This window comes from Aulostomus chinensis, chromosome 5 (assembly GCF_037954235.1).
Source record: "Aulostomus chinensis isolate RoL2024-O1b breed Wild chromosome 5, RoL_Achi_v1.0, whole genome shotgun sequence".
NCBI classification, from domain to species: domain Eukaryota; kingdom Metazoa; phylum Chordata; class Actinopteri; order Syngnathiformes; family Aulostomidae; genus Aulostomus; species Aulostomus chinensis.
The window spans coordinates 18,440,297-18,466,520 of record NC_141324.1 but is presented as its reverse complement, the minus strand read 5'-3'; the positions used below and the strand labels follow the sequence as shown (position 1 = coordinate 18,466,520).

The window sequence follows — 26,224 nt, the reverse complement described above, 5'->3', positions numbered from 1 at the left end:
GGGATTAAAGCTTCGACGAGAAAGTTGCTGTTTACTTTGACGATGAGTGTCTGGATGTTTTGAAGATGTTTCTTATTTCTGCACCACTGTGGCAACGTCTCTAATTGAATATTTTAATCAAAGAGAGTTTAAAACCAGTGAGTCTGCAAAGTCTGTGACTCTTTGAAAAATGAGCTAATACAAGTGGTGAGAATAACCTATTGACCCTTTCAGAGACAGGTGCCATCTAGTGGTCGTAGCAATTATGATCATGGAAAGTAGAAAATCAGGCGGCACAGTGGCTGTCACCTCACAGCAAGAAGGTTCAGGGTTCGAGTCCCGGCTCCAGCACAGGGTCTTTCTGTGTGAGTCTCCATGTTCTCCCTGTTCCTGTGTGGGTTCTCTCTGGTACTCCAGCTTCCTCCCACAGTCCAAAGACATCAAGAGGGGACGAGGCTGATTGATACTCTAAATTGACCGTAGGAGTGACTGTGAGTGTGAATGGTTGTCTGTCTCTATGTTGGCCCTGTGATGGACTGGTGACCCTTCCAGGGTGAACCCTGCGACCCTTTACAGGATAAACACAAGAAAATGGATGGATGGATAGAAAGTGGGAAATCAGATGAAATTTGACATAAAGTTAGAAATCAGAGATGCGTGTCTGAGCTCCGTTGTCAACGACGAGTGTAGAATGTTGTTTTGACGGTGACAACAGCAGGACGAAGCTGTCCATTTCCTGTCCCCAATGGTGAGTGTGTTGTTTCCACGGTAACTGAAGAGTACGATTTTCGTTTTCATCTTCTTTTCAGACGGAAATCAAAAAAAGGGTTCTAGCAACCACAGCTGTACAAAAAAGTGTTGTTGTTTTTGCTTGTTCTTATCGAGGCTGTAACACAAATTATGCACATTAAAAAAAAATCATTATTTCCTGTCATGGACACGTTTGTATGCTCCTACCAGAGGGTCGGAGGGAAAGACCGTATGGTTGTTTGGGTTTGATAAAGAATTCTAAATGTCATCAGGAGGCAACCGAGACGAGGTGTGTGACTTAAGGATGAACTTGAATTATACTGCATGTTATAGGTCACTGTGTGAGGTCACTGTCAGTCACATGATCGGGATTTCTCAGGAACACCTTAACAGAATTTCTTCATGTTTGCCTCAATATTGAAAAACCACCAACACGGATGACAGGTGAGTCATTATACCCAGATACTGGCGAGGATGACAAACTCTTAAACCCACCCCGCTGTCTTTGGGGTTGTCCTTCAGATGCGTTTGAGCTGTTTTCTACTATGTTTAGCTCATGTTTGGGTTCTCACTTTGAATTTGTATGACCTCTGTGCGTCTCAGTTGTATTTGTGCGTTAAACTTGCCTACGAGCTGACTTGTCTGGCCTTAATTCCCCACCTATCCCTCCCACCACAGCTGATCGCCACTGCTTTCTTTGTTGCCCTGCTTCTTCTCCTCAATCTCACCACAACATGAAGATTTTTACTTTCCTCTGTCTCTTTCTCACCCTCAGCATGTGCATCTCGCTGCCAGAAGTTCCTGATCTCACGGGTGGGAGAGGACTGGATCTTCCTCATTCTGCTGGGGCTGCTCATGGCTCTGGTCAGCTGGGTCATGGACTACGCCATCGCTTTCTGCCAAGAAGGTAGGAAAGAGACAGAGAACACAGTAATCATACGACTCACAGGATTTATGAAGGTACTCAGAGACGCCATTGAGAACGCACTCAGGCGTAACTCCACAGGAAGCTTTGCTAGAGGCATTGTAAAGTGTGACGTTAAACAGAGGGATCATTAAGTATGAATACAAAGTGAACAACAGTTATATCGATCCTTAATAGGAGCTCAACTAAAGGGGCTTTAACCCTTTGGGGACTGGCAAACTCTTTTCAGTGCACTGGAGCCTCGGATGGCTCACCAATATCATAATAATAATATAAATGTAATCTCATAATGGCAGCTCTTTATGTGTGATATGGGTATACGCTCTCTTTGCTGCCCTCATAGACGCGGACCAGCAGGCATTCGTGAATGTTAAACGTCCCCAGTTGCTTGAGGAAGTTCAGTCTTTACTGGACCTTTGTGATGATGATGATGAGGATGAGGATGATGATGATGCTGCAGAATTTGAAGGAGTCTATCAGGGTTATGCTATTTACATTCTTTTAGAGGAACCGAGTAAAAGATCGACTGGCGCGGTGCTCAGTACCGCTGTTTAACGAAATGTCACTGTTGATCGGTGCAGCCGCTCACATCGATCTTCTTCGACGGACAGAAACAGAAAACATCATTTTCAGATTGTAAATCAGAACATCAGCACTTATATTTTATGTTGAAGAAGACATGGCTCTGTTTCCTTCTACACCTCCGTATGTCTTTTATTTTGTCCACTACATCTAAATTTAGAGTCACAGTTACAGTAAACAGGCCGGTTGTGTGAGAGCTGTTTGAATGTGGTGCAGCTGAAAACAAGAACAGAGATGTTTGGTTCATGAGATCAATTCCTCCTGTTTCATCGTTCCAGGAACTTTTGGGTTTTAAAAGAGTCTTTATTGTACTATTGGATATTTCTTCAAATCCCACAAGAGCTTTTATTGTGTTTAGAAGCAAATTTGATCGTGAGGGAATACAGAATGATGAATGAGGAATAGAGAATGAATGAAAAGATGAGCCATAAAAGGATTTGGAAAAGGTCAGAAAGGCTTCCAAGAGGAGGGGAATCTGATTGTAGGGATGGGAAAGTTCTTGGTGAATGATTGGATTCCCATCTGAGTTTTCTATTATACTGAGATGTATCTACTCTGTGTGTGTGTGTGTGTGTGTGTGTGTGTGTGTGTGTGTGTGTGTGTGTGTGTGTGTGTGTGTGTGTGTGTGTGTGTGTGTGTGTGTGTGTGTGTGTGTGTGTGTGTGCAGCACAGAAGTGGATGTATGGTGGACTGGACAGTAACATGCTTCTACAGTACATTGCCTGGGTCACCTACCCTGTAGTGCTCATCACATTCTCTGCAGGATTCACACAGATACTGTCTCCGCAGGCTGTAGGTAAGAGACAAACACACACACACACACACACATGCACACACACCACCATTTATCAATAAACATATGTATTCAATGCCTGATCGCGGTCACTTTTCTATATTTGAATAATATAATTGGTTCTGTAATGCACTGTAAGACCTCCAAGGATGTGAGCTTTACATCTCCTTGGGGGTCATGCAGGAAATCCATACAATGCACCTCTGAGATGAGCACGCAGAAAACTATATGAATATCAATCAGCTTTTCTTGTCCTCTCTCCATCCCCCCGTCATTTGTTCTCCTCATCCCTCTCTCTCTATGTAATTGATTTCTTTCAACTCATCTTTTCTCTCCACTCCATCATGCTACCTGGTATTCTCCTGTTCCTCAAGGTTCCGGGATCCCTGAGATGAAGACCATTCTCAGGGGAGTCGTCCTGAAGGAGTACCTGACTTTTAAGACGTTTGTGGCCAAGGTCATTGGGCTGACCTGTGCGCTGGGCAGCGGGATGCCTCTGGGGAAGGAGGTAGAGGACATTTTCTTTTCATCCTCTCTTCCAATCACAGCTTTCTTGTAGTTTCATGAAGGTCATGCCTGTGAAAATACAAATGTGAGTTGCTGCTATTACTCTTGTTTTTCCCATCCCGAGGTCATCACTGAATTCACACAGAGCTGTTGAATGATGCCCTTGAGCTGCAGTGCAGCACGCTCTCAGCTCTGGAGCTAAAGTGCGCTTTCACCCATCTCCTTAAATCCTAATCTTGTGCATCCTGTTTCTCAGGGGCCGTTTGTTCATGTGGCCAGCCTGTGCGCCGCCCTCCTCAGCAAATTTATGGCCGCTCTTTTCGGTGGGATTTACATGGTGAGAATGGTAAACACAGAATACCTTTGTGAAGCCTTTTTTCGGAAGTGAAACACATGTAGAATGTTTATCTTTTTCCTGCGTGTGGATAAAATCATTTCTTCATTAAAACACCAACAAAAAAATAACAGGGGAAATGTTACAATTTCACCGTTACAATAACTGACTTTGTCGACCACCTTCAGAGCTAAAATCTTTTCTTTTCTTTTTTTCTTTTTGTGTTAATTGGTGCTTCCTCATTATCCACCCATGCATCTGTATGGCAGGCTCTGGTAGAACTGTCTGGAGGTGCTCAGTCTTCCATTATTGAGAAGATTTAAAGGGGCAAAATTACGAAACCTTCACTTTTTCAGTGTTTGTGCCTCCATATTTGGGTGTCCAATGTACCTGCTGACACACAAACAGAGTAAACTCGGATGTGGCTTGTTCACCAGGTAGACTTGACGCCCCTTAATACTTCACCAGAGGCTTCAATGACCTTGTACCTGTCTCTGCATCTATTTTACGACGCTCCACTCTTGAGGGTGTTTCCGCTAAACTCAGTTGATGAGTGGATTTGGTTTCTGACACATTTTAACATGCTAATGTCAGCAAAACGCCACCAAAATGAGAATACTGATCTGCAAAAGCTGCATAATATGGTTTCACTGCATATCAAGTAAAAGAGCTTGAGTTCTTTGCACCAACAGGCAGGATTAAATACCCGTTCACTGTGGTTTTCACCTCCATGTCTGTGTTTGAAGTCCATCCATCAGTGTTTGTTGTACCTTGTGGGTATTTGTAAGAAGAAGAAAAAAATTCTATAGAAAATGCGCATCCTCTCAGAATAGAAAGCTAGGAAAGTAAGAAAAACAACAAGAGCATTAAAGTGTTTTTGTACCTCCTCTTCACCTTCAACTTGTTCAAAACACCACTGTTGAAATCACTGGCAGACGCGTCTAAATATGGAATATCCCACCACATTTCCTGAGGTTGAAAAACTAACGCCTGTTTCCCAGACATGAGTCTTATATTAGTATTAGTCCTCTACCAAATGTTCTTCATCATATTCAGTCAGTTAGGTAGTTTCTGTTTTTTCTTCTAGTTGAATATTAAAGAATGTTCGTCTTATCTTTCTCAGAGAAAAACACGTCTATTTTGGTCTAATTTTGAACAACTTCAGTCTAGTTTTAGTCCATAAAACCTGTTTTAGTCCAGGTTTAGTGAAAACCGACCTTGTTTTCTTTGTAATGGGCTTTAATTTGTGCCTTCGTTTTTTTCGAGGCAGATGATATCGATTTCATTTTAGTCTTTCGACTAAAGTGCATTCGTTTTAGTCGCATGATTTTTGTGAATTTTACATTGGTTTTAGCTGACAAAATTTGAAAAAGTAACAGTAGTCCGCTAATGTTTTTAGTCTTTAATTCCTTGACTAAATTAACGTCAGGGATTCACCAATTTTGACTTGAAGAAAATGTCCATAAAAAAACTCACAACAGTCAAACAATGAAACACTTCCGTACAGAAAGGAAAATTTACAGTACAACTTCTACCACACATTTTTTTGTTTTTTGTTTCGACTACTTGAACTTAAATTTCACCAGATATGAGTCTGTACTTTGTCTGTTCAACTCACTGAGCTTTAAGTAATTAACTACAATTATATCCGAAGCTCCGATATCTTTTTCTATTTTCTTACTCTTTCTCCGCCGAGGTGAGGCACTTTGCTCACGACTAACATCACCGCGGGACCAGCCGATCCCCTCAGCCGTCGTACTGAGGGACGCTTTTTCACTCGCACATTTTTTGGGATCGCACTTGGACCCTTGAACTGCCTAACTTTTGCTCTACAGACTTTCAGGTTGCACCTCACTCAGATTCGTCAGGTCCCAGTTGGAAAGCCTTTGATGTTTCTTTTGACTTTTTGCCATTCGACAGGACACAATCTCACCTCCACTCATGCGAGACTGCAGCTGCAGCAGACAGTCCGCCGGCATCAGCCTGCACTGAGGAAGATAGACACCAGCGATGCGGAGGAAGCAAAACTCATGTCTGCAAAGTTAGACTCAAATAGTCCATTAAATGCAATCAGTCTGGGAAAACGTTTCATTCAGTGCTGCACGGCATCAAGACTGTGTTTGCCGAAGCTCATTTGCTGCTTGTTTGATTTTGTGTGGTTTGGATAATAAGTTGGACGCCTTCCAAAACAGCAAAAAGGTAACCTCCGCACACAGACACACACACCTCTACACAGATGCGTCTCACACACATTTGTGTCTTTCTCTCCACTTTTACTGCTAAAGGAAGAGCCTTTTGAGGGGAGCAAGGTAGGAATGAATACACGGGTCAGATCACGTATTCATTGCCACATCCATCTACATCAATAATCCATGTCGTCCATTTCTGAGACAGATTGATGCCTTTCCATTTGTCTGTTTGATTCTGTTCAGTGAACCGTCACCGCGAGGTATTGATCTGCGTTGACTTTCATTCTATACAAACATTTCATTCCATGATTTCAACAATCAATCCTGCTTTTTCAATTATGCCCCCCAACACTCACACACTTGAATGCCCCCCACCACCACCCATATATGTAACGCCATCACATGTGGAAAGATACAGCGGCAGTTTTACAGTCACACTTGAATGTAAATATAGGTGTATATGTGTGTGTATTTATATAAAAATATATACACACACATATATGACTTCTATATGTAGTTCAGATCTGGTTAAGTTAAATCAAAGTTTTTCAAGTATGTGTTTGTGGCATTTGCACATACTTGAAAAACTTGTGAATGTGTGTGTGTGTGTGTGTGTATGTGTGTGTGTGTGTGTGTGTGTGTATGTGTGTGTGTGTTCCAACAGAACGAGTTGAGGAACACGGAAATGCTGTCGGCTGCCTGTGCTGTAGGTGTTGGCTGCTGCTTTGCTGCACCTATCGGAGGTAAGGATGTCAGTCAAAATTACCGAAGCTGTTAACACATCAGAATATTTATTCAGGTTGTCTGTCAGTCTGTCTGACATGCATGCAACAATATCCTATATTTCAACACACATATATATATATATATATATATTTGGGTTTTTGGTTTTTTTTTTTAGGGGGGGGGGGGTATTCCAAGAGCCATAAATTGGATTTCGTAGCCCACTAGTTTTTGGTCTTGATGAGTGTGAAACTAAATGGAAATTGATGTTCCTGGTTTGTTTGTTTTACTTTTTGGTCTGGTTTGGTTTCACAGTGCACAAATTCAAGTCGGCAAATATGCTGAGGGGCTTTCACGAAGGAGGAGAAGTGCTCACAGAAGTTTCTCTTATTGGTACACAAAAGATTAGCGGAGGGAAATGTGAACTTTAAGATATCAAACAAACATGATATTTCAGCAGCAGTCCAAGTGAGTCCTCTCCTTATTGTGTTACCCCTCCCTTTGTTTTTAAATCAACACAAAGCCTATAATCCTCTACTTCCTGCATTTGAGCATCAGATTGAGTTCCCACTGCTCTAGAGTTGCGAGATTCTCTGACCTGGTCCACATCAGAGCATAATTACAATTTTCACAAGATTCTAAAACAAACTGCATTGATGGCTTAACCTTAACAGGGTTTGATTAAACCAGAGTGAATGTTGGGTTGTGAAAGCTCTTCTGGTTACAAGGTGATTATTCATGTTTTGGGGGTACTAGCAGGTCCCAAGAACACTGTTAGATGTAAATGAAGGACACAGAATTACACATATTTAAAGCCATAAAATCAAACTTAAGCTAATCTTTAGCTTCAGGACTTGCAGTATGAATACTGTTTGATGACAATGGCCTAGATAATGGGGTGTTAGAATTCACATTTTGTCTACACTGTTATTTGCAAGGGTGAGGTCAGATTTGTCGTGTCCAGACATCACCAACCGAGGAACATGAGACAAACTGAAGTTGACCAATGGAGAAACTATTTGCAAATGATGAATAATACTTGAGCGTATAGAGCATTCAGACAGGAATCCATCTGTAGAAATCTGATTCAAATCAGGTTTCAAACCTCCAAATTTGTTTTCGATCAAACTTGCTGTTCAGACTGTTTAGAATCAATCTGGATATCATCCGGACACACCAGAAACTGTGGGTGGTGCCAACCCAAGCAACAGCTTTAGCACTGAAGTGTGTGCAACTGAAAAACCTGTTTCTTAAATGTAGCCTCTGCTCCTTCATGTTTGTGTGCATCAGGGGTGCTGTTCAGTATAGAGGTCACCTCGACGTTTTTCGCTGTCAGGAACTACTGGAGGGGTTTCTTTGCCGCCACCTTCAGCGCTTTCATATTCAGAGTCCTGGCGGTGTGGAACCAGGAGGAAGGTAAAAGACAAGAAGTAGAATCAAGTCAAATTTAACCTGTTTGGGAATGTTATTTTGAAATTCAACACTTGTTAGGGGATTCTGTTTTTAATTCCTTTGGAACGTCAGCTTAACACACATTTATGTCTCCTTTCACTCAGAGACCATCACAGCCCTCTTCAAGACCCGCTTCCGTCTGGACTTCCCATTTGACCTCCAAGAGCTGCCAGCGTTCGCCGTCCTCGGGTGAGTGTGATGCCACATTGTCCTGATCCCAGAACAGTTGGATACAGCACATAACTTACTGAGGAGATCGGAACTCTGGTTCAGCCTCCACATTCACATTCCAGTTGCTGAGAGTCTGGCTGATTTGTGTTGATGAATGGGGCATGAAATTAATTTCTTACCCAGCTGATTATAAGTAGAGAGAGGCTCTATCCACATCATCACTTACCAAATTTTATTTGTTTGATACCAAAATATTTTCACAGCGAGGAACAATAAATTAAGAAAAGACTGGCTTCCCCGTGAACATTTAAAATGCAGCGGTTTCTTTCTGTTGTAGGATCGCTTGTGGTTTCGGTGGCGCTCTCTTCGTCTACCTGAACAGGCTGATTGTAGAGTGCATGAGGAAGCAGAAGACCATTAACAAATTCTTGCTGAGGAAGTGAGTATCTGATCTGATCACCTCCAACAAATCCAAGCCAGAGACACACTGAAATCTGTGTAAATCAGCTGCTGCTAAAAGGAGTAAAGTCCTCCTCTCAATTGGGTCAATATCACACATCACAGTTGCTATTTATAGACATTCTACTCTCGCACAACCCAGATATCAAACATGCATACACTTTGGGACAGGCACACCCATTAATGACCCCTCAGTCCATCTCTTCCTGTCAGGCGTCTGGTGTATCCGGCCCTGGTTACCCTGCTGGTCTCCACCCTCACCTTCCCTCCAGGCTTCGGCCAGTTCATGGCGGGACAGGTGAGAGAACACTCCCGACGGAGAGCTAAAAAATGTGTGATTTCAAATGAAGAGAGTCTTCTTTTTCCAACAAAATGCAACCAGAAGAAAATGATGTTCCACATCGCAGCATTTGTTTAAATAGTTTAAACTTTTTTACACAGACAGCTTGAAAAGACACAATATCAATGCAGAACAAAAATAACCAGAAAAGTAAGACATCCGTTGATGTCTCCACGGCGATGATGCTCCTTTCTATTGCCACTGGAGCAGCTGACGCATTAAAATGAAATGTAGTCCCAACTCTGTTATACACGGAGATATAAGCTATACGTTTACAAGCTGTCTGGTTTTATTTTACCCATTTGCTCAATGCAGATTGCTTTGGTATCGAGCTCATGTAAAAACCGTATCTGATGTATTGTAGCACAGATATGAGACCTCAGACCTGGTAATAGATTATTGTTGGACGCTGCTTCCTTTGCTTCAGTAATATGTCAGTAAATATTGGACTCAAGAATTTAAAAGGGTTTATGTGTCTCAAAAAAGTAGCGAATATGAAAAATCTCACTGGCTTTTGGTCGTGGTGACTCACGGCAATGCTAGCTTTCGGTTTTACCTCCAAAAATACCTCATCCCTATGGTACTGTGTAGCTGATTTCTTTTCCTTTTTTTTTAAATAATAAAGAATTGAAAATTTATACCCATTAAGTTACTTTAGAGTTGTAAGAATGTATCGTTGATTTTGATCAACTAGGTTCCCTGAGGGCAAACCACTCAGTAAAATTAATGTATCAGGAATGTTAAAAATGAGCAAATAATATAAATGTATAACCAGCAGTGTCAAATGCAACAATCTGGCTGCAGGAATCACTGTGAAACCAGATATGCACCAACAAAACCTTCCCCTCTGTCAACCTCTCAGCTGACGCAGCACGAGTCTCTGGTCGCTCTCTTTGACAACCGTACGTGGTGCCGTCAGGGCGTGGCCGAGGAGTTTGACTACATCAGCCACCACCACGCCTGGAAACACCCCCAAGTCAACGTTTTCATTACGCTCATCCTCTTCATCATTATGAAGGTCTGTCTTTTACGTAAATATGTCAGGAACTTGTGATGAGGGTAAAGATTAAATTGGTTTCACGTGCTTGTCTGATGTCAGTTCTGGATGTCCGCTGTGGCCACCACCATGCCGGTTCCGTGTGGTGCATTCATGCCAGTTTTCCTCATTGGTGAGTAAAATCTTCAACATTTTCCTTTTGATTTCAGCTTTAATAAACCACTTAAAATGACCTCTTGTTTTGTGTGTTTTTTTTTTGATGGACAGGTGCAGCATTTGGCAGGCTGGTTGGCGAGGTCATGGCAGCCATGTTTCCTGATGGTATTCATGCTGACGGCAGTGTGTATCCCATAGTTCCTGGTGGTTATGCTGTAGTTGGTGAGCAAGAGCTCTAATGTCATTAAGTGTAATTCATAGTTACATTGCATCTAATTTGGCTCGGCTACCAATCTTCAGACCACTTTTTTCTCCACGCTTGTGATTGCAATCATCGCAGCTGCGATTTTCATCACTTCACTCCAGCTTATAGAGGGAAAATTGATTTCACTTTAGTTGAACATTTAATTTTTGACTGAGGTAAAATAGGAAAAATTGTTCAATCCAAAATTGCCACGGTCATGACTCACTGGTTGGAGTTGAACGTTTAGACTGAGAACGACATCCTGCAGAAAATATTAAGATCAAATGCATCCAGTTAATTTTTCACGCCACACACTGAGCAGTTTATTTTTCCGTTATCTTGTCTGATTGTCATTCTTCTCCTCAGGCGCAGCAGCATTGTCAGGAGCCGTCACCCACACCGTCTCCACAGCGGTCATCGTCTTCGAGCTGACCGGTCAGATTTCACACATCCTGCCTGTGATGATCGCAGTGATCCTGGCCAACGCCGTGGCTCAGGCACTCCAACCTTCCCTGTATGACTCCATCATCCGCATAAAGAAGCTTCCGTATCTTCCAGAGCTGGGCATGGGGCATCACGAGTGAGTGTGCACGCCACTGCTCACTTCACCCACCTGTTTGTCCCCTTTCTCTCCCTCCTCCTCTCCTTTGTCTCGTCTCCTCATGGCCCCGCCCCCCCACTTAACCTCCGTCTCTCCCCCTCCTCCCTTATTCCCTCTCCGTTTTTCCCCTCCTACACCATCCAGGAAATATAATATCCGTGTGGAGGACATCATGGTCAGGGATGTGCGCTACATCACGCTCACCTCTTCCTATCGGGACCTGCAGGAGATGCTGCTGACGGGTCAGCTCAAGACTCTCGCCCTGGTGGAATCCAGAGGTAGGTCTAGTGTTCTAGAAGACTCCTCTTTGAAACAAATAACATGAGTTTTAATTTGTAATGTTTGTGCTAACGCTAGTGTCAGTGCAATATCTGACTACTGCACTATATCAGGTGACCTCAAGCCCGTTTAGTAGGACTTTTCTCAAGCAGCACAGGTTGGTGACCTCGACACAGTCCGCAAGAGTTTACAGGAATCACTTTAAGTAACTTTCCCCCATTTTTGCATTGTGTCTCTCAGGTACTCACAGATACAGGAGGTGTTTTGAGCTCACAAAGACATTTTTTCACCGCTCAAATCAAAGTTTTTGAGGAGTACTAAGCACACGTGGATAAAAAAGACATGGATGAGCTTTTACATTGACAGTTTTGCAGGTGTTTGAGTGTATATGTGGCTTTCTGCATTCTGGAGTCACAAAAAAGTAAAGCAGCGGTGAAAAAAATGACTGTGAGCTCAAGACACCTATTTGTAAGTACTTGAAGGACAAAATACACTTTCTGGCTGAAGTATCACTTTACACCTACGCTTTGCTGAGAGTTTATCAAGTACATCTGGATAATGCTAATTCACTCCGACAGTCAACGAACCTCCCGCATGAAAGCTGTTTCTAATACTGTGTCTAGTCCACTTAACATCAACAAGGGAATCACCTCTGAGTGACACAATGCGGTTCAACAGCAGCTCAAACTAGATTTCTAGATGACTTTCAAGTGGAATTTTTTGTAAACAAAATTGTAAAAGCTCTGTAAAGGCAGCACCATGAATTTGTGCCAGCAGGCCATGAATATATATATTTTTAGAGCAATAATCCAGGACTTCAGGGGGCAACCAGCCCAATACAAGCAAGCTAACTCATATGTAGTCAGGCGCAGAAATACACACATGCTGCTAAAAGCTGAAGATTGATTGACGGGTGGATGTGGAGACATTATTGGTTGAAAAATGTAAGCATACATCATATTTTGTTTTACAGGAAGAACAAAACAATTGGGTTTTGATATAAAAGTACAAATAAATATACTTTTTTCAAATTTTCTAGCATAGATTGTTGCACAGGTAAACAGTGTGAACTCGACTAAAAGGTTAAAAATTGCATTTTTCTTATCAGCTTAACTTTAAGTATGACATATTTTGTCTCTCTTGCTCCTCTGTCAGACTCCATGATCCTCCTGGGCTCCATTGAGAGGTTGCAGCTCCAGTCTCTCCTCTCACTTCAGCTGGGTCACCAGCGGCGACTGGAATATCTCCGCCAGCTGGCGCTAGACAATGGCACCCACGATCACCTACCCAGCCTGACCACGGACAGCACCCCCAGCTCACCCTGCACCCACATCAATGCCAACACCAGCGCTCACCAAGGGGTCCGCTTCCTGGTGAGCACCCAACAGGTGTGAGGCGTCCGGGGGCGCCAGGGCTGGGCTGGGGCAAAGCTTGGCTTGGGTTGGGTTGTGGCGGTAGACTAATGGATTAGACACAGCATGAGTGGAGCATGTAGCAGTAGGTAAAGGCACAGATGGAGGTTTGGGGCAGCTGTGGTGGTAAGTGATTTGACTCTAAACTCTCTGAAACTTCCTCTCCATTAACACGTGTCCTCTGTGTCTCTGTCGTCTGTGCCGTTACCTGTGCTGTCTTGTTTGTTGCATGTTGCTTTGTATTTGTCTCTTTTGTGTGTGTGTGTGTGTGTGTGTGTGTGTGTGTGTGTGTGTGTGTGTGTGTGTGTGTGTGGCTGCCTTTGTTAATATACTTTCCCTCTAGATCTCCACAGAGGAGTCAGCCTCCTTCAGCCCAGTGGTGTCCAATGTTCAACTTCCTCTGAAATCTGCATTAAAAACCGTATCTGCGATCAGCAACACAGAGACAACAAATAGTACGTGCATTTTACACAAAAACACATTTATTAGACACATGCAACATTTCTGAAAGACTTTTGTTTCTCTCGGAGGCTCTCAGACCCTCTCCAGCGTCGACCAAGAGAAGGAGCTGCTGGAGGTGAGTGAACGAGCGACGACACAAGGATCTGTGGGTGCTAATGTACCGTGTGACTGTGACACATACTGTGAGGGTGTGTGTGTGCTCTCTCTGCGTCCACGCATATGCCGTCCTCCTCTCGCTGCTCCGAACCACCCACAGGCAGCAGGCTTTCCTGTGTGATGTCATTCTGTGGCTTTTATTTTTTAAATGTAGCAGTCTCACCCGCGACCCCCCCACCCTTCACAATACATCGCAATCGCTGCCAGGTTTTTGAACATCCACTCTTTAGTATTTTTGATTAATTTGTTGAAATGAACACTTGAAAGGCGTTGCGTAGTGTGACGATAAAAACAGAAACGTATATATAAAATATTTCATTTAGATCGATGTAGCGTCAAATCAGAGCACAAACGAGTTAAAATGCATTGGTGCAACTTTGTCAATAACCTCCTGTTTGTCACTATAAACACAAATATGTATGACGTCTATGTTGAGTATGTTGCTGTGCTAACATGCTAATATACATGAAGTTAAATCTAATTTGTCATTCCACTGAGTTCAAGTGCAGAGTACACTGAAGAGCAGATTTAAAAGAAGCGGTGCGGGTTCAGGCAGAGCGAGTTTACTTTGCTATAATAGTGATGATGTACACCATAGGCAGTAATTTAGATAATGTGAGTGGACATGAAAATGATGTAGAATTACACACATGGAAGTAGAGTACGCTCATAGAAAGTAGAGATTTATTTGACAAAGGAGACAAATATATGAGAAAAAAATACCTAACCAAGTACGTGTTTTTACCCGATGATGGCTCATGTGTAATGACTCTGTGCCTCCTTTAAAGGCCCCACTCCTTGCTTTGGGTGCCATTTATATACAGAACCTTCAAGGAGGAACTGGAGCAAAATCCTTTCAGTGTTGCAGCCATTTTTCAATCTTTAAAGGGGCAGTTCACCAAAAAAAAAACAAAAAAAAAACCGATGTCATCTTCTCACCTGATGTTGATGGAATTTGTGGGGATTTTTTTTATAATCAGTAAAACAATGCTGGTGTTTCACATGAAAAGGTGTTGCAGTGGTCAAACAAACCACTGAAGTGCACAGTTCTGAAACTGAAGTTTTGAAAAATTCAAAATGCCTCCATCCTTCAATTTTTGTTGTTGGTGTTTTAAAATTCATCTCGATTCACTTCAGTTGTTTGGAAGATTACTACACTGCCCTTCCCTGTGACACTGCAGCAGTGCCTTTCTCTGTTGGGCGAGCTATCCCTCCAAAGTCCCTATCAAACCAACTTTTACATGATTGCAAAAATACTAAAACTGACAGTGTTCAAGAAGCCATTTTTCTGGTGGTGTGTTTATCATCCGGTTTCACATTAATGTTGGCTTTCGATGTAGATTCTGTGCCCTCACCTTTATCTGTGCTGTAGTAATTATAGCTTTTCAGCATCATTGTGCTCACGTGACCGCAGAAGTCAGACGGAGGTGTTGCGGTGACCATGAAAGAGAGTGAAAGTGTCTGCTGTCTCTGACGCTGTGCTTATGTTGTGCTGTGTTGATGCCTTCTCTTCCTGGCTAGAAGAGCCCGGCTGGGCCGGCTCCTCCTGAAAAAAGAAAGCCCAAGCCCAAACGAGTGAGGATCTCCATGGCGGTAAGATTGTCTGCCGCCTAGAGACTGTTGCCTAGTAACCGTTGCCCTGCAACATGTACGTAGTAAGTGCTGGACCAAAATGTTTGTGGTGCACCAACCAAAGCTTTAGAATGGCTTCTTTACAGAGAGAGCGAGGGAAAGTGTGTGTTTGTGTGTGTGTGTGTGTGTGTGTGTGTGTGTGTGTGTGTGTGAGAGAGAGAGAGAGAGAGAGAGAGAGAGAGAGAGAGATGGAAAGATAGAGAGGTGTGGATGTGTGTTTGTGGTAAAGGTTTAATTTCTATTCTCCATTTAGGATTCTGTAAGCTAGGATTTTTATATTTGTTACCCTTGATGCTTGTTTGTCCCACATTACAATTACAATTCAATATTAAACCTCAGGGAGAGACGATGATTTATTAACCTGCAGTTTTAGAAGTTTTGCATGTAACACTGAGGCACATCAATTGATACACTATTCTGATATTAAACTTTGTGTTTTAATTGGGAAATTTTGTATCTAATTGAATCTCTTCAGGACTCTACTGAGGTAGAAGACTGTATGACCCCAACCGAGGTGAGGAATTATGGAACAGAGAGTTTGAAGACTTACATTGTTTAGTGGCTTGTAGTTCTTGTGATGTCTGACGTGTCGCCTCTCATCCCAGATAGCGGAGTGGGAGGAGCAGCAGCTTGACGAGCCGGTGGATTTCAAGAACTGCAAGATAGACCCTGCACCCTTCCAGCTGGTGGAGCAAACATCCCTGCACAAGGTACAAAATCAATGAAAGACATCCTGTTAAAACCTGTCATTTTTAAATGACCAGTTTTCTTCTTGATGATTTAACAATAAATTCTCAGTAAATTGCAAAAAAATGTTGTAATTCACATTAATTTCTGAAAGTGTGAGTCAATATTTACATATTTGCATAGAACAGGAAATGTGGATCAAGCGAATTGAGTGTAGCTTGTGTAGTGAATCGCTGCGACCCCAGTGAAACCCTCACTAGTGTTGCCTGATATTTTGATTCTGACTAATAGGACTATTTATGGCTGAATCTGACATCTTGCAAAATTAAAGAGGAATGATCTTTCCTTTTCCGTTTTTATTACACCTGTGGGGATGATGTCATCCTTGGCAACAACCCCCCCACCTTTGTCTTGAATGTTGTCTGATCTTGAGTCAGGATTGTCTCTTCTTCTCGTCAGACTCACACCATCTTCTCTCTGCTGGGTCTGGACCACGCCTACGTGACCAGCATGGGACGTCTGGTTGGAGTCGTCTCTCTCAAAGAGGTGTGGTTTACTAACGTTTCTGAGACCTGACTGTGATGATTATGATGCTCATTGTCTTTCTTCTTTTCTTCCTCCTCCCGTTGATGGTTCTCAAATACCTCAAGCTCCGTAAGGCCATAGAGGGCTCAGTGACAGTGACTGGAGTGAAAGTGCGCCCTCCTTTGGCCAGTTTCCGTGACAGCGGAAACACAGCAAATGTATCGGAGGTAACAGAACTCCACAAGCTGTGCATCCGCCACAGGGGACTCTCGTTGCCACGGGAACCCAACCGTCCTGATGTGCAGGACCAGCCAGATGTTGCATACAAAGAGATGCCTGTCAACTACTCGGACCAATCGAATTTGCAGTTTGAAACCAGCACTAGTGACATCACAAATCCCTTGTCCGAGCTGGTACTTCAGGAAAGCCCATCGTTCACAGAGGACCAATCAGAATTTACTTTTGACTGCAGTCCCTCCCACACTGAGGAATCAGAACTGGCCTGTGACTATGACCCACCCAGTCACACCCCTGAACCAGATGAAACAGAGCAGGAAAAGGGGAGTCCACCTCTGAGCAAGGACCAATCAGAACCTGAGGGATCAGGTAGCCCGAGTCATGAAGATCAATCAGAATGATCAGAGGGGATCAATACTGTCACCTCATGATTGTTGACATTTCTGACATTTGTAGAAGACTCAAGTCCAGCCTAGATACCTGACTCTGTGTGTGTGTGTGTGTGTGTATGTGTGTAATGTTGGTGATTACAGGATATGTTGTGTTTTAATGCCTGTTTAAAGGATGGGTCTGGTGTTATTTTGTCCACATAGTTTTCAACAAAAACCCTCAAAATACCAAAACAAGATATTTAAGGGTTCAGTAAGTGAATCTCACTGTTACTCAAACATGTCAGGAAAAGCTTATTTTAATTAACCGGCTTCATTTAAAGGTACATTGTGTGACTTTGAAAACGAGCTAGTGCCTTGTGCGTTGCGCTCCAGTCCACTACGGGGCAGCGTTGTATCATCCCATCACATTAACTTGAAACGCTAAGTTATCAAACAGAAGTAACCGTAACTGTGAGCTCCATCAGAAAGATTCCTGATCACCAGTGGGTGCTCGGGCCGTTTATGCAATGCAGATGACATCATTTTTGGTTGTGGCCAATATCAAGCTTTGGCAGAATGGCTATGAATTTGACATGAATGCTAACACATACACTCTCTCAATTTGGCGTGACATCAAGAATTAGCTGAAATGTCTTTTGGGAATATATTGTGTCCCAAAGAAATTCCTCCGTGTGTTTCTTTTTGTTTGTTTATATGTATAGTATACAAAAAGTGACCATGAAGTATTTGTACAGTTCACACTGATCACTGCAGTCTTCAGTTTCTTATGTATTGTCAAGATGTAAAAAAAAAAAGAAATCCTGATCTGCTATTGTTTACAATTTCAGCAGCTCTGCTGTTATTTTTCATAAAGTTTTACTCCCCTCAACCACAACTCACCGCTGCCGTTGCCATGCTGCTCGCTGCTGACTGCGTCCGAAGCCCTGTGTCGCCAGCTGTCATTGGAAATAAATGACAGCCCCATTGCTTTTGTCGCTCATGAATCTTTCAGTGTGAGCACACAGTCACAGGCATGCAAATAAGGTAGCTCCAGCACTGTCAGTGATACCTCTGGGTTCTGTTCACCGGCTTCAGGTAGACCGGCAGGTCGCTGCAGCAGAAGTAATGCGAGCGTTCTGTTGGTTGGGGTGAAGAAGGAACTGGACAGAATGCGTTTGAAAAAATTCAAGAGTTTAAATGAATTTCCTCTCTGTTTAAAGGGGTTTCGGGGGTTATTTTTCCATACTGGAAATGGGATTTGGGGCTTTGACGCGCTACTGTGACTCACTCTCACCTGTTGTAAGACAGGACCGGCGCTAGCTTGTTTTCAAATATCTTTAAAGGCAAGCAGAAAAAGACTGAGCATCACAGAAGGGGAGGTGTGTGGGGAACGAGGCATGGAGTGATACTTTCTCACCTTCGATGTCTGTGAAGAGATGGTGACTGCTGGGTAGTGGGGTTAAAAAGTTGTTGCAGCATCACGAAGGTGTAGCACCACCTGACAGTCTGAAGCATACAGATGCCTCAAGTCTCTGGCTCCCACTCATCTTTTCATATTTATCACGAAAGAGACTCCCCCTCCAAAAAGCTCGACACCTGTTGTTTGTAGTAGTCAACAGTAACAAGTAGTGCACTTGTTCAGTCCTATTTTTAGCAGTGAAGTAACACACATTTGGTGCATGAGTGTGTATTACCAGCCTCAGAATTAGCAGGCGGGATATTTAATACCAGTATTAACTTAACTGTCACACAATGAAACAGTTCCTACTCCAAAGGTCAAAGGTCAGACTAATCAGACAGTAGGGTGGATTTATTGTCAGTTTTGATTGATTCATGATGTCTTTTACAGATTCATGTATCACCAGCCCCATTCTTAAAGTGTGTGTGCGTGCGTGTGCGTGCGTGTGCATGCGTGTGTGTGAATTGTTGACATGTTTCCCTTCATCCTCCAAATCTGGTCTGGACCTTTAAACATCATTTGCCAAACTAAGATCCTGTAAAGACACCAGACACACAGAGGAATGAAAGACATGAAATAAAAGGAGCCACAGAGGGAGAAGAAAGCACAGAAGAACAAATAGTAACACTACCTATTCTCTCGCACTGCACTGGGTCACAACTAAAGAATGTTATTATGACGTATACATATATATATACACACACACATATATATACACGTAGATATATATATGTGTGTGTGTTTATATATATATATATATATGTATTTAGAGAGAGAGAGATAGATATATATATATATATATATGGTGGTTTATTTATACTACTATACTGCACCTGATATGCAATATATTTCAAGTAATAATGCGGTAATAGTGATTTAATGTCAACAGCGCCGTCGTTAGTTTGTCCAGACTAATTGTTTACACTGCAGTCTTGGCAGGGTTTCTCCAAAATACCCCAGTATTTTTTATTTTATTTTAATACCAAATAGTCACACATCCATATCAGCCCCCCCCCCCCCCCCCCCCCATTGGATCCAGAACCAACTGGGATCCACAAATAACAAAGGCAGCTTCCACCAAGCTTAGTAGACCTACAGGGCTCTGGATAATTGAAGCACATTGTAAATACCATGATTATAATTTACGGCACATGTAGCCTCGTGTGGCTGTTAGGGGGCTGATTTAAATTAGTGGGCGACGTTCAGCCTCGTCCTGTTGGAGCTCTTATTTCTATGAACTGCCTCGACGTCGTGGATAGGTTACTGTACAGAACACACAAAAACACACACACCTATATGCACACATAAATGTATGTGGCCTGTAGATATCGACACCCTGATGATATGTTACACGTATTCTTATGACAGAGAACATGTAATCCAGCCTGGCCTTTATAAATACGACAGTGTTAACTCCTGTTCAAAGCACATCGGTACCCACAAGTCCAAAAAAAAACTGTCGTCGAGCAAAGTGTGTGTGTGTGTGTGTGTGTGTGTGTGTGTGTGTGTGTGTGTGTGTGTGTGTTACCCTGTTCAGTCAAATATCACAAAATTAATGGAAGTTTTGTTTGTTTTTATTTCTCTAGAGGTTTTTTTGGAGCCGTATTTTAACACCTATCCGGGCTCTTTTTTTTTTGTCTGTAAACGTTTGTGTAATGATTTATTATGAACTTTTTTTTTTTTTTGCATTTAGAATGTGAAGTAGTGCTCGCCATATAAGATAACAAATGTAGTGTATATAAGCGTATCTAGTTAAGCAATAAGTCTGTAGTATTTCCCTTTATATGGCGCTGGCCTGTATATGCTTTGTACATATAAAATATACGGATGAAATGTATGTACATAGGAGATATATGCATTTGAAATCAACAGCCATCGTTATTTTTCAGAGAACATGAACATGTTTTTGTACATGAGTGAATGATTCGGTTTTAAAGACCTTGAAAAGTGAGCTCTTGTGTCTTCCATGATGTCTGGATAAAAAAAAAAAAGACGAGGAAACTTGTTTCAAAAAAACTCATATTTATACACGCAGGACATTCAGACACTCAGTATCAAACATCCCGACCCACATGACACGGCGTGACCCAGAATAAACCACTACAAAATACCCATAGAAAAAACAATGCAATAGCAACACTTCACAAAAATGTACAAAACTCAGTCTGAACAACAGTTTTACATTCTGGTTGAAATATATGTATGAATGTATAGTGTTTACAGCAGCAATGGTCAGAACATGAAAGGCCTGGAGGATGAGAGAGAGAGAGAGAGAGAGAGAGAGAGAGAGAGAGAGAGAGAGAAGGCAGCAAGTAGATGAGATGAAGGAAAAAGGAGGTGGAGAGACTGAACAGTAAAAGCAGAACAGATGACATCATATCCAGAATCAATACACACTTGAGGGAGACAGAAAGATGGACGACACATCACAGCAAATACTCTTTCTCTTCCTTGTTCTCTTCCTCTTCCTCCCTCTCTTCCTCCTCATCAAATGACGCAACCCCAGAAGAAGCGCGGTCAGAGAAGAAACCCCTCGGGCTGCAGTGCCACACCCGGACCTCATGGAACACGCTGCCTTCCTCCTCCTCATCTTCCTCCTCCTCCTCTCCTGGAGACTCGGAGTGAGAGGTGGAGTAGCAGGAGTCAAAGCGGCTGCTTCTCCCCCGAGGCCTAAACTCCGGCTTGTGGTGGATGCAAACCTCGCCATGCTCCTCCTGCAGAGACACCAGCTGCTCCTCCTGACCCTCCTCCTCCTCTTCCTCTTCCTCCTTTTCCTCCAGGCTCATGCAGTCGCTGGGTAGAGTGGGTGAGATGGTTTGAGATGAATGTGGGTCAGACCCAGGCTGACCAGAGAGCAGGCAGTTGCCACGGCTGGAGCCCAGGGGACTGTCGAAGGAGGAAGGCTCGCTGCTGTCCACCTCAGGCTGGCATAGCGCTGCGGATGTAGGCTTGGGCATGGCGGCGTCTGAGGGAGGAGCAAAGAGTCAGAACACCTGGAGATGGATGGATCATCAGGGAGAGATGGGAAGATGGGGGGGTTTATGAGTCATGGATGAAAAAGATGACTAGAATAAGATGGAATGAGATGAAAGTATGAGATGTTGGTACCTGAGCACTGACTGGAGAGGGTGCTAGTTGGTCCGTTCGTTTCCTCATCGTTGGAGTCATCCTCATCTTCATCATCCATGGACGCCCAGGCGCGCAGTTTAGCCTCGGCAATGGCAAACTGCTCAGCCACTCCTGCCAGGGACACAAATCACACCCAGGTTATAACCGTTAGAAACCCCTCCAATGAAGAGCTTCATCAGTGGCTGTGACCACTTCAACACCAGTTCACTCCCCTACACACACACACACACACACACACACACACACACACATACACACACACACACACACACACACACACACATACACACACACACCGCTGCTATTAATTCTAATGCCATTTCCTTTTCATTCTGATTTAATTCGAAAATTGTGATTATAGTCACATCTCCTCATACTTTAATAATGAAGCCATGATAATCTATTAACATGCAAAATTTATTTCAACACATTTTCTCTCTTGGATGCAGCATCTTCTTGTGTGTATAATAAATTTATATTCCTCATTTTTGTTAAAGATTATATTTTATATTTCTTCATGAGACATCTCTGCGTTGGGTCATCTGGTGCATCACCTGCCGCTTCTTATCCGAACACGCTCAAGACTGAACACCGCACTGTGATTAGTGTTCAATCAAGCACTTAATCACAATGAAAACCTAGTTTCAGTAGATTTAAACGAACAGTATAGTTGGTCTGCAACCTCCAAACCCTTCCATATGCATAAATGGAAAGATAACGGCAGGGAGAGCAGCACCCACATCAGGCCTGAGTCTAAGATAACACATGTGAGGGAGGAGTTGGGGTGACGGTGCAGACGGCAGCAGAGGAAGCAGCTTTACTGAGGCGTCTCATTTATTTAAATTCAACAAAGAATGAAGTCGTCTGAGTCAGAGCCGAATGACACAATGGAGTCCGTAGAAGAGAATCAGCTGATGGATGGAAGGAGGTAAGTGGGTCGCCAGCTGAAGTGGGCCGGCTTGGAACAGCTGACGGTCAGCTGATAGAGCCAGCCAGGTTTGACTCTGTGGCCTGTCTGAACTCATGCTCTGCTCCAGTTTTGTTTGTTTTTTTTGTTTCTCACCTAAAGTGACCAAAGTCAGAGCAGGACCCCAGTTCAGTCAGAAACGCAGGGGTTTCTAAATAAAACTGAGTTCTTACAGAATCCAGGTTGAAATTACTATAAACTTGAGATAACTTGAAAATAAATGTAAGAAATAGTTTTGAAGTTTTTGTTTGGGATTTTCGTAATCATTTCAACCCCTCAAAGCAGGAGTAAACTTTAAACTGAACACTATTGATCAGGGTGTAACCGATGAAAATGGACTGTAGACGTTCATCATGAGCGCTCTCCTCCCTCCCCCGTCTGTCTAAATCTCTCTATCAAAACACACTGATGTCAGCGGCGCCAGAGATGATGAGTCACAGCAAAACAACAGGGGGCTGTTGTACCGTCGGTGGGCTGTGAAGTATTTTGGACGAACGTCTAATAGGCCACCATCTGCTGCCAAGATGAGCCATCGCCCGGGAGACGGAGCGGCGGGAGCAGCGAACCACTGACATACAGGAGTTTTAGGGATTAGGTGGATGACAGAAGGTGGGAGTGATCCAGATGATGCGGCAGCTAAACCAGGCTAAGTAATAGGATGCACGTGCCAACACAAACCAGCTACTTAAACTCAACCGAAAAACTGTGTTGTCTGACAGACAGTGAAGGTCACAGCGATGATACCTGCAGCAAAGCGGGCCTCCTTCTCTCCCTCAGTCAGATGGCAGTAGGAGCTAAAGTGGGAGTGGGCAGCAGGAGGGGGGCCCGCAGGTTTGGGCCAACCTTTCCATTCGATGAGGTGGGCGACACGGCCCTGAGCCAGGGAGGTGGGCTTTGTCACATGGTCCCTGACGGCCTGAGAGATGCCTAGACAGAGAAGTCATAAATTGTAATTCAAGTCAGTCAATCATCTTCAAGATATATATATATATATATATATATATATATATATATATATATATATATATATGTAAAAGGGGGTTAATAAAAGGGGTTTATTACCATTTAAGGAGGATCTGGCAAGTGCAGCAAACTCATGGATGCCGACACTTTTCCTTGAATCTGCTGGAGATTTTCCCGATTTCGGAATCATTTCACTCTCCTCAAACTTCACCTGCAAAAAGGGATGAAAGCAGCAACAAAATTTCCATTTATTTTTGTGTCAAATTTGTCAGCTCACACCGCAAACACACTGCTGTCACCTCAAAATAAACGATTCACCTCAGATCAACCTAAAAAAGAAAAAACAACATCTTCCCCCTACCTCTTCCTCCTTGTGTCTCTCCCTTCTCTCTCTACTCCTGGATGTCAGCCTCATGGTGGACAGAGATGTTGTCTCTCCACAGCAAACCAACACTACTAACAGCCCGCAGCTTGGCTGGACTGGTTATACAGCGATGCCCTAAATTTGCTGCACAGATGCTAAAGCCACAGTAAGCCAGTGAAACCGGTTAGAATGGCCCGGGGTTGAAGGAGGTGAGGGCAGAGCTGACATATGGCATCTGGTAAGCAGCTCCGGCCAGGCCTGCTCACCCCAAAGCTGCTGCTGCTGATCCCTATTAAAAGTGATACTACTACCTAACTAATACTGCGCAGTACATGGTGCACGCCGGAGTGTGTACTTCCACAGACGAGGGACCTGTTGCATGACTAGACAGATGTCTGGAAGGATGACAGGGCCTCATTCATGATTCGTTCTAAGGCAGGAGAGCACTTTTTATACCCTCAATTTAGTCTTGCAGACAGGAAGCGAAGCCTGGGGGTTATTTGTAACTGTGCTCATCACATCTATTGAATTCCTTGCGTAACATTACATTCTTTTCAAACCTTGGTGTGCGGCAGCCAGAAGAGATACAGATACTGAGAGATGTCAGGTGCAAAGACTTACAAATACACATCAGGATTTGTTCCCTGCCTCTCAGACTAAATCAGGAGATTTTTTTTTTAAAAATGAGAGAATGAGGCCCATTGTCTCCTGGCTGCAGTTCAGGGTTCAGTGACAAAGACAAACGTGTGTCGGAAGCAAGTGGAAGGTTATTTTGGTGCGAGCGTCTCCCTCGGTGTGACATTCACACTCTCCTCAGAGAGAAGCTGCAGCGGCAAAACACACGCGTGAGCCGTGCAACAACGCTGATAACATGTTGAACATGTGGCGCTCGACACGGCTCCCTCAGACACCAGACACCCGGGTTTTAGCACCACACTCAGCTCTAGAATGACATGAAACAGCTCCGAATGGATGGGTTTTATTTAAAAGGGCAGTATATCTGTTGTGATTATTTTACAAACTGGTGTTTTCTCAAGCTTTTTAGTTTGTGTCCCCTAAATATGATGCAGTCTCCTTCCCCACGGGCTGATGTTACACCTCTAATTCATTTTTAGTGAAAAAAAAAAAACTACATTAACGTGACCACTATTTCAGGAGAAAAAAAAAGACGGAGACATGTTTCTTCTTCTTTCCAATTCAAATATAATTTTCCAACTCTTATTTGAAGCAACAATAACTCACGTCCTGGTGTGAGATTTTGGTGCAGTAAATCCGTTTTAGTGCTATAATAATTACATCATAAAGCTTAACGGAATGTCTGCTCATCAGCTATCTTGATAATGGTCTATTTTATCGAGCCAATATGCGAAACATTCACTGGTTCCTAAGAATTTCAGTGTTTCTTATACTTGTAATTAAAAAAAAGACCAATGGCCACTTAAAAATGAGTATTTCCACAAATTTAAACAATCACACACTAAAAACTATTCAGAAAAAAAAAGAATGGCATCCCTTGTGTGATTGACTTGATATTTCCCTTTAGCTGATGGTAACATGCTACATGTAGTGAGCAGCGTGTTGTTTGGAGCTTCCTGTCTTCTCCCTGCAGAGATGAACTAGCCTGCCCTGTCTGACACTATAACATGTCAACCAGCAGAGATGTTTGTCCCCGCGGGGGGATGTGGAGTGTGTGTGTGCGTGTGTGTGTGTGTGTGTGTGTGTGGGGGGGGGGGGGGGGGGGGGCGCTGATACATGACCAACAAGTGGGATCAAGAGAAGCAAACGTGCAGTCGAACGCAGCTGTCGTTCTTTCTGGTGCATTCAAGCAACAGAGCCGACTCACTGACTAACATCACCCCGCCATTGGTGGGTGCAGGCCTGTAACCTGCAGCTATCGAGGGGGAAAATAACGCTGCAGCGGGTCTCCAGGCAACCATCTGCATACCAAGAGCTCATACCTGCATCCACACCGCCCTTTCTCTGCCCCTCCATGTGCCTACACTGATCCCCTCGGTACCTACCTGCAGATCGGACCGCCAGGGCTCATGATAAAGCGCTTAAGTGTCTCCAATCCGATCAACAGATTAAATCGCGCAGCTCGTCCTCCCGCGGGTCTGCAGAGGAGCTTTAATGTCAAACGGTCGCCGGCAGCATCTTCCCCGACTCCAGCATCACGTCTCCGGCTTCATTGCTTGGGTTTGTGGGTTACATCGGCTGCCCAAATGTCTCCCGATGGCGAGCGTCATCAACGCAAAAGGCGGTGTCAACCCCCCCCCCCCCCCACACACACACACACACACTCACACACCCCTCCCTCTCCTCAACTCCCCCCTTCTTCCCCACCTCCCTCTGCAAGATACAGTGACCTGCAGCATCAAT

At 43.5% G+C, this 26,224-nt stretch overlaps 2 protein-coding genes across 11 annotated transcripts in view; one reads left to right on the top strand and one right to left on the bottom strand.

Annotated features, from left to right (window-relative positions):
• Positions 1–19,423, top strand: part of clcn2a (chloride channel, voltage-sensitive 2a) — a 44,882-nt gene extending 25,459 nt beyond the window's left edge. For 2 of the 8 annotated variants that reach the window (XM_086203666.1, XM_086203659.1), the window contains exons 3-25: positions 1,505–1,636; positions 2,904–3,032; positions 3,404–3,537; positions 3,793–3,873; positions 6,156–6,179; positions 6,724–6,802; positions 8,073–8,198; positions 8,339–8,423; positions 8,743–8,844; positions 9,060–9,162; positions 10,067–10,222; positions 10,304–10,373; positions 10,469–10,579; positions 10,968–11,181; positions 11,347–11,480; positions 12,637–12,854; positions 13,237–13,348; positions 13,424–13,470; positions 15,033–15,104; positions 15,619–15,657; positions 15,749–15,853; positions 16,290–16,376; positions 16,481–19,423. In XM_086203666.1, coding sequence (XP_086059792.1) covers positions 1,505–1,636; positions 2,904–3,032; positions 3,404–3,537; positions 3,793–3,873; positions 6,156–6,179; positions 6,724–6,802; positions 8,073–8,198; positions 8,339–8,423; positions 8,743–8,844; positions 9,060–9,162; positions 10,067–10,222; positions 10,304–10,373; positions 10,469–10,579; positions 10,968–11,181; positions 11,347–11,480; positions 12,637–12,854; positions 13,237–13,348; positions 13,424–13,470; positions 15,033–15,104; positions 15,619–15,657; positions 15,749–15,853; positions 16,290–16,376; positions 16,481–16,993 — 2,873 coding nt within the window. In that variant the 3' untranslated portion in view covers positions 16,994–19,423. The remainder of the gene's footprint in view (positions 1–1,504; positions 1,637–2,903; positions 3,033–3,403; positions 3,538–3,792; positions 3,874–6,155; positions 6,180–6,723; positions 6,803–8,072; positions 8,199–8,338; positions 8,424–8,742; positions 8,845–9,059; positions 9,163–10,066; positions 10,223–10,303; positions 10,374–10,468; positions 10,580–10,967; positions 11,182–11,346; positions 11,481–12,636; positions 12,855–13,236; positions 13,349–13,423; positions 13,471–15,032; positions 15,105–15,618; positions 15,658–15,748; positions 15,854–16,289; positions 16,377–16,480) is intronic. The other 6 variants (XM_086203663.1, XM_086203662.1, XM_086203661.1 and 3 more) reach the window with 6 other exon arrangements.
• An 815-nt stretch (positions 19,424–20,238) lies between these two features.
• On the bottom strand, positions 20,239–26,087 carry fam131aa (family with sequence similarity 131 member Aa). Of its 3 annotated transcripts, none has more exons than XM_086203670.1 (5): positions 23,843–23,956; positions 23,581–23,692; positions 23,263–23,445; positions 21,543–21,662; positions 20,239–21,387 (listed from the first exon to the last, which is right to left on the bottom strand). In XM_086203670.1, exons 1-5 carry the CDS (start codon positions 23,894–23,896, stop codon positions 20,849–20,851), a joined length of 1,008 nt encoding a protein of 335 aa, XP_086059796.1. In that variant the 5' UTR covers positions 23,897–23,956; the 3' UTR covers positions 20,239–20,848. The 3 variants fall into 3 exon arrangements, with proteins under 3 accessions (XP_086059796.1, XP_086059795.1, XP_086059797.1); XM_086203669.1 differs by having other exon boundaries at positions 20,243–21,387; positions 21,531–21,662; XM_086203671.1 differs by lacking the exon at positions 23,843–23,956 and adding an exon at positions 25,867–26,087 and having other exon boundaries at positions 20,246–21,387; positions 21,531–21,662.
• Positions 26,088–26,224: the final 137 nt, after the last annotated feature.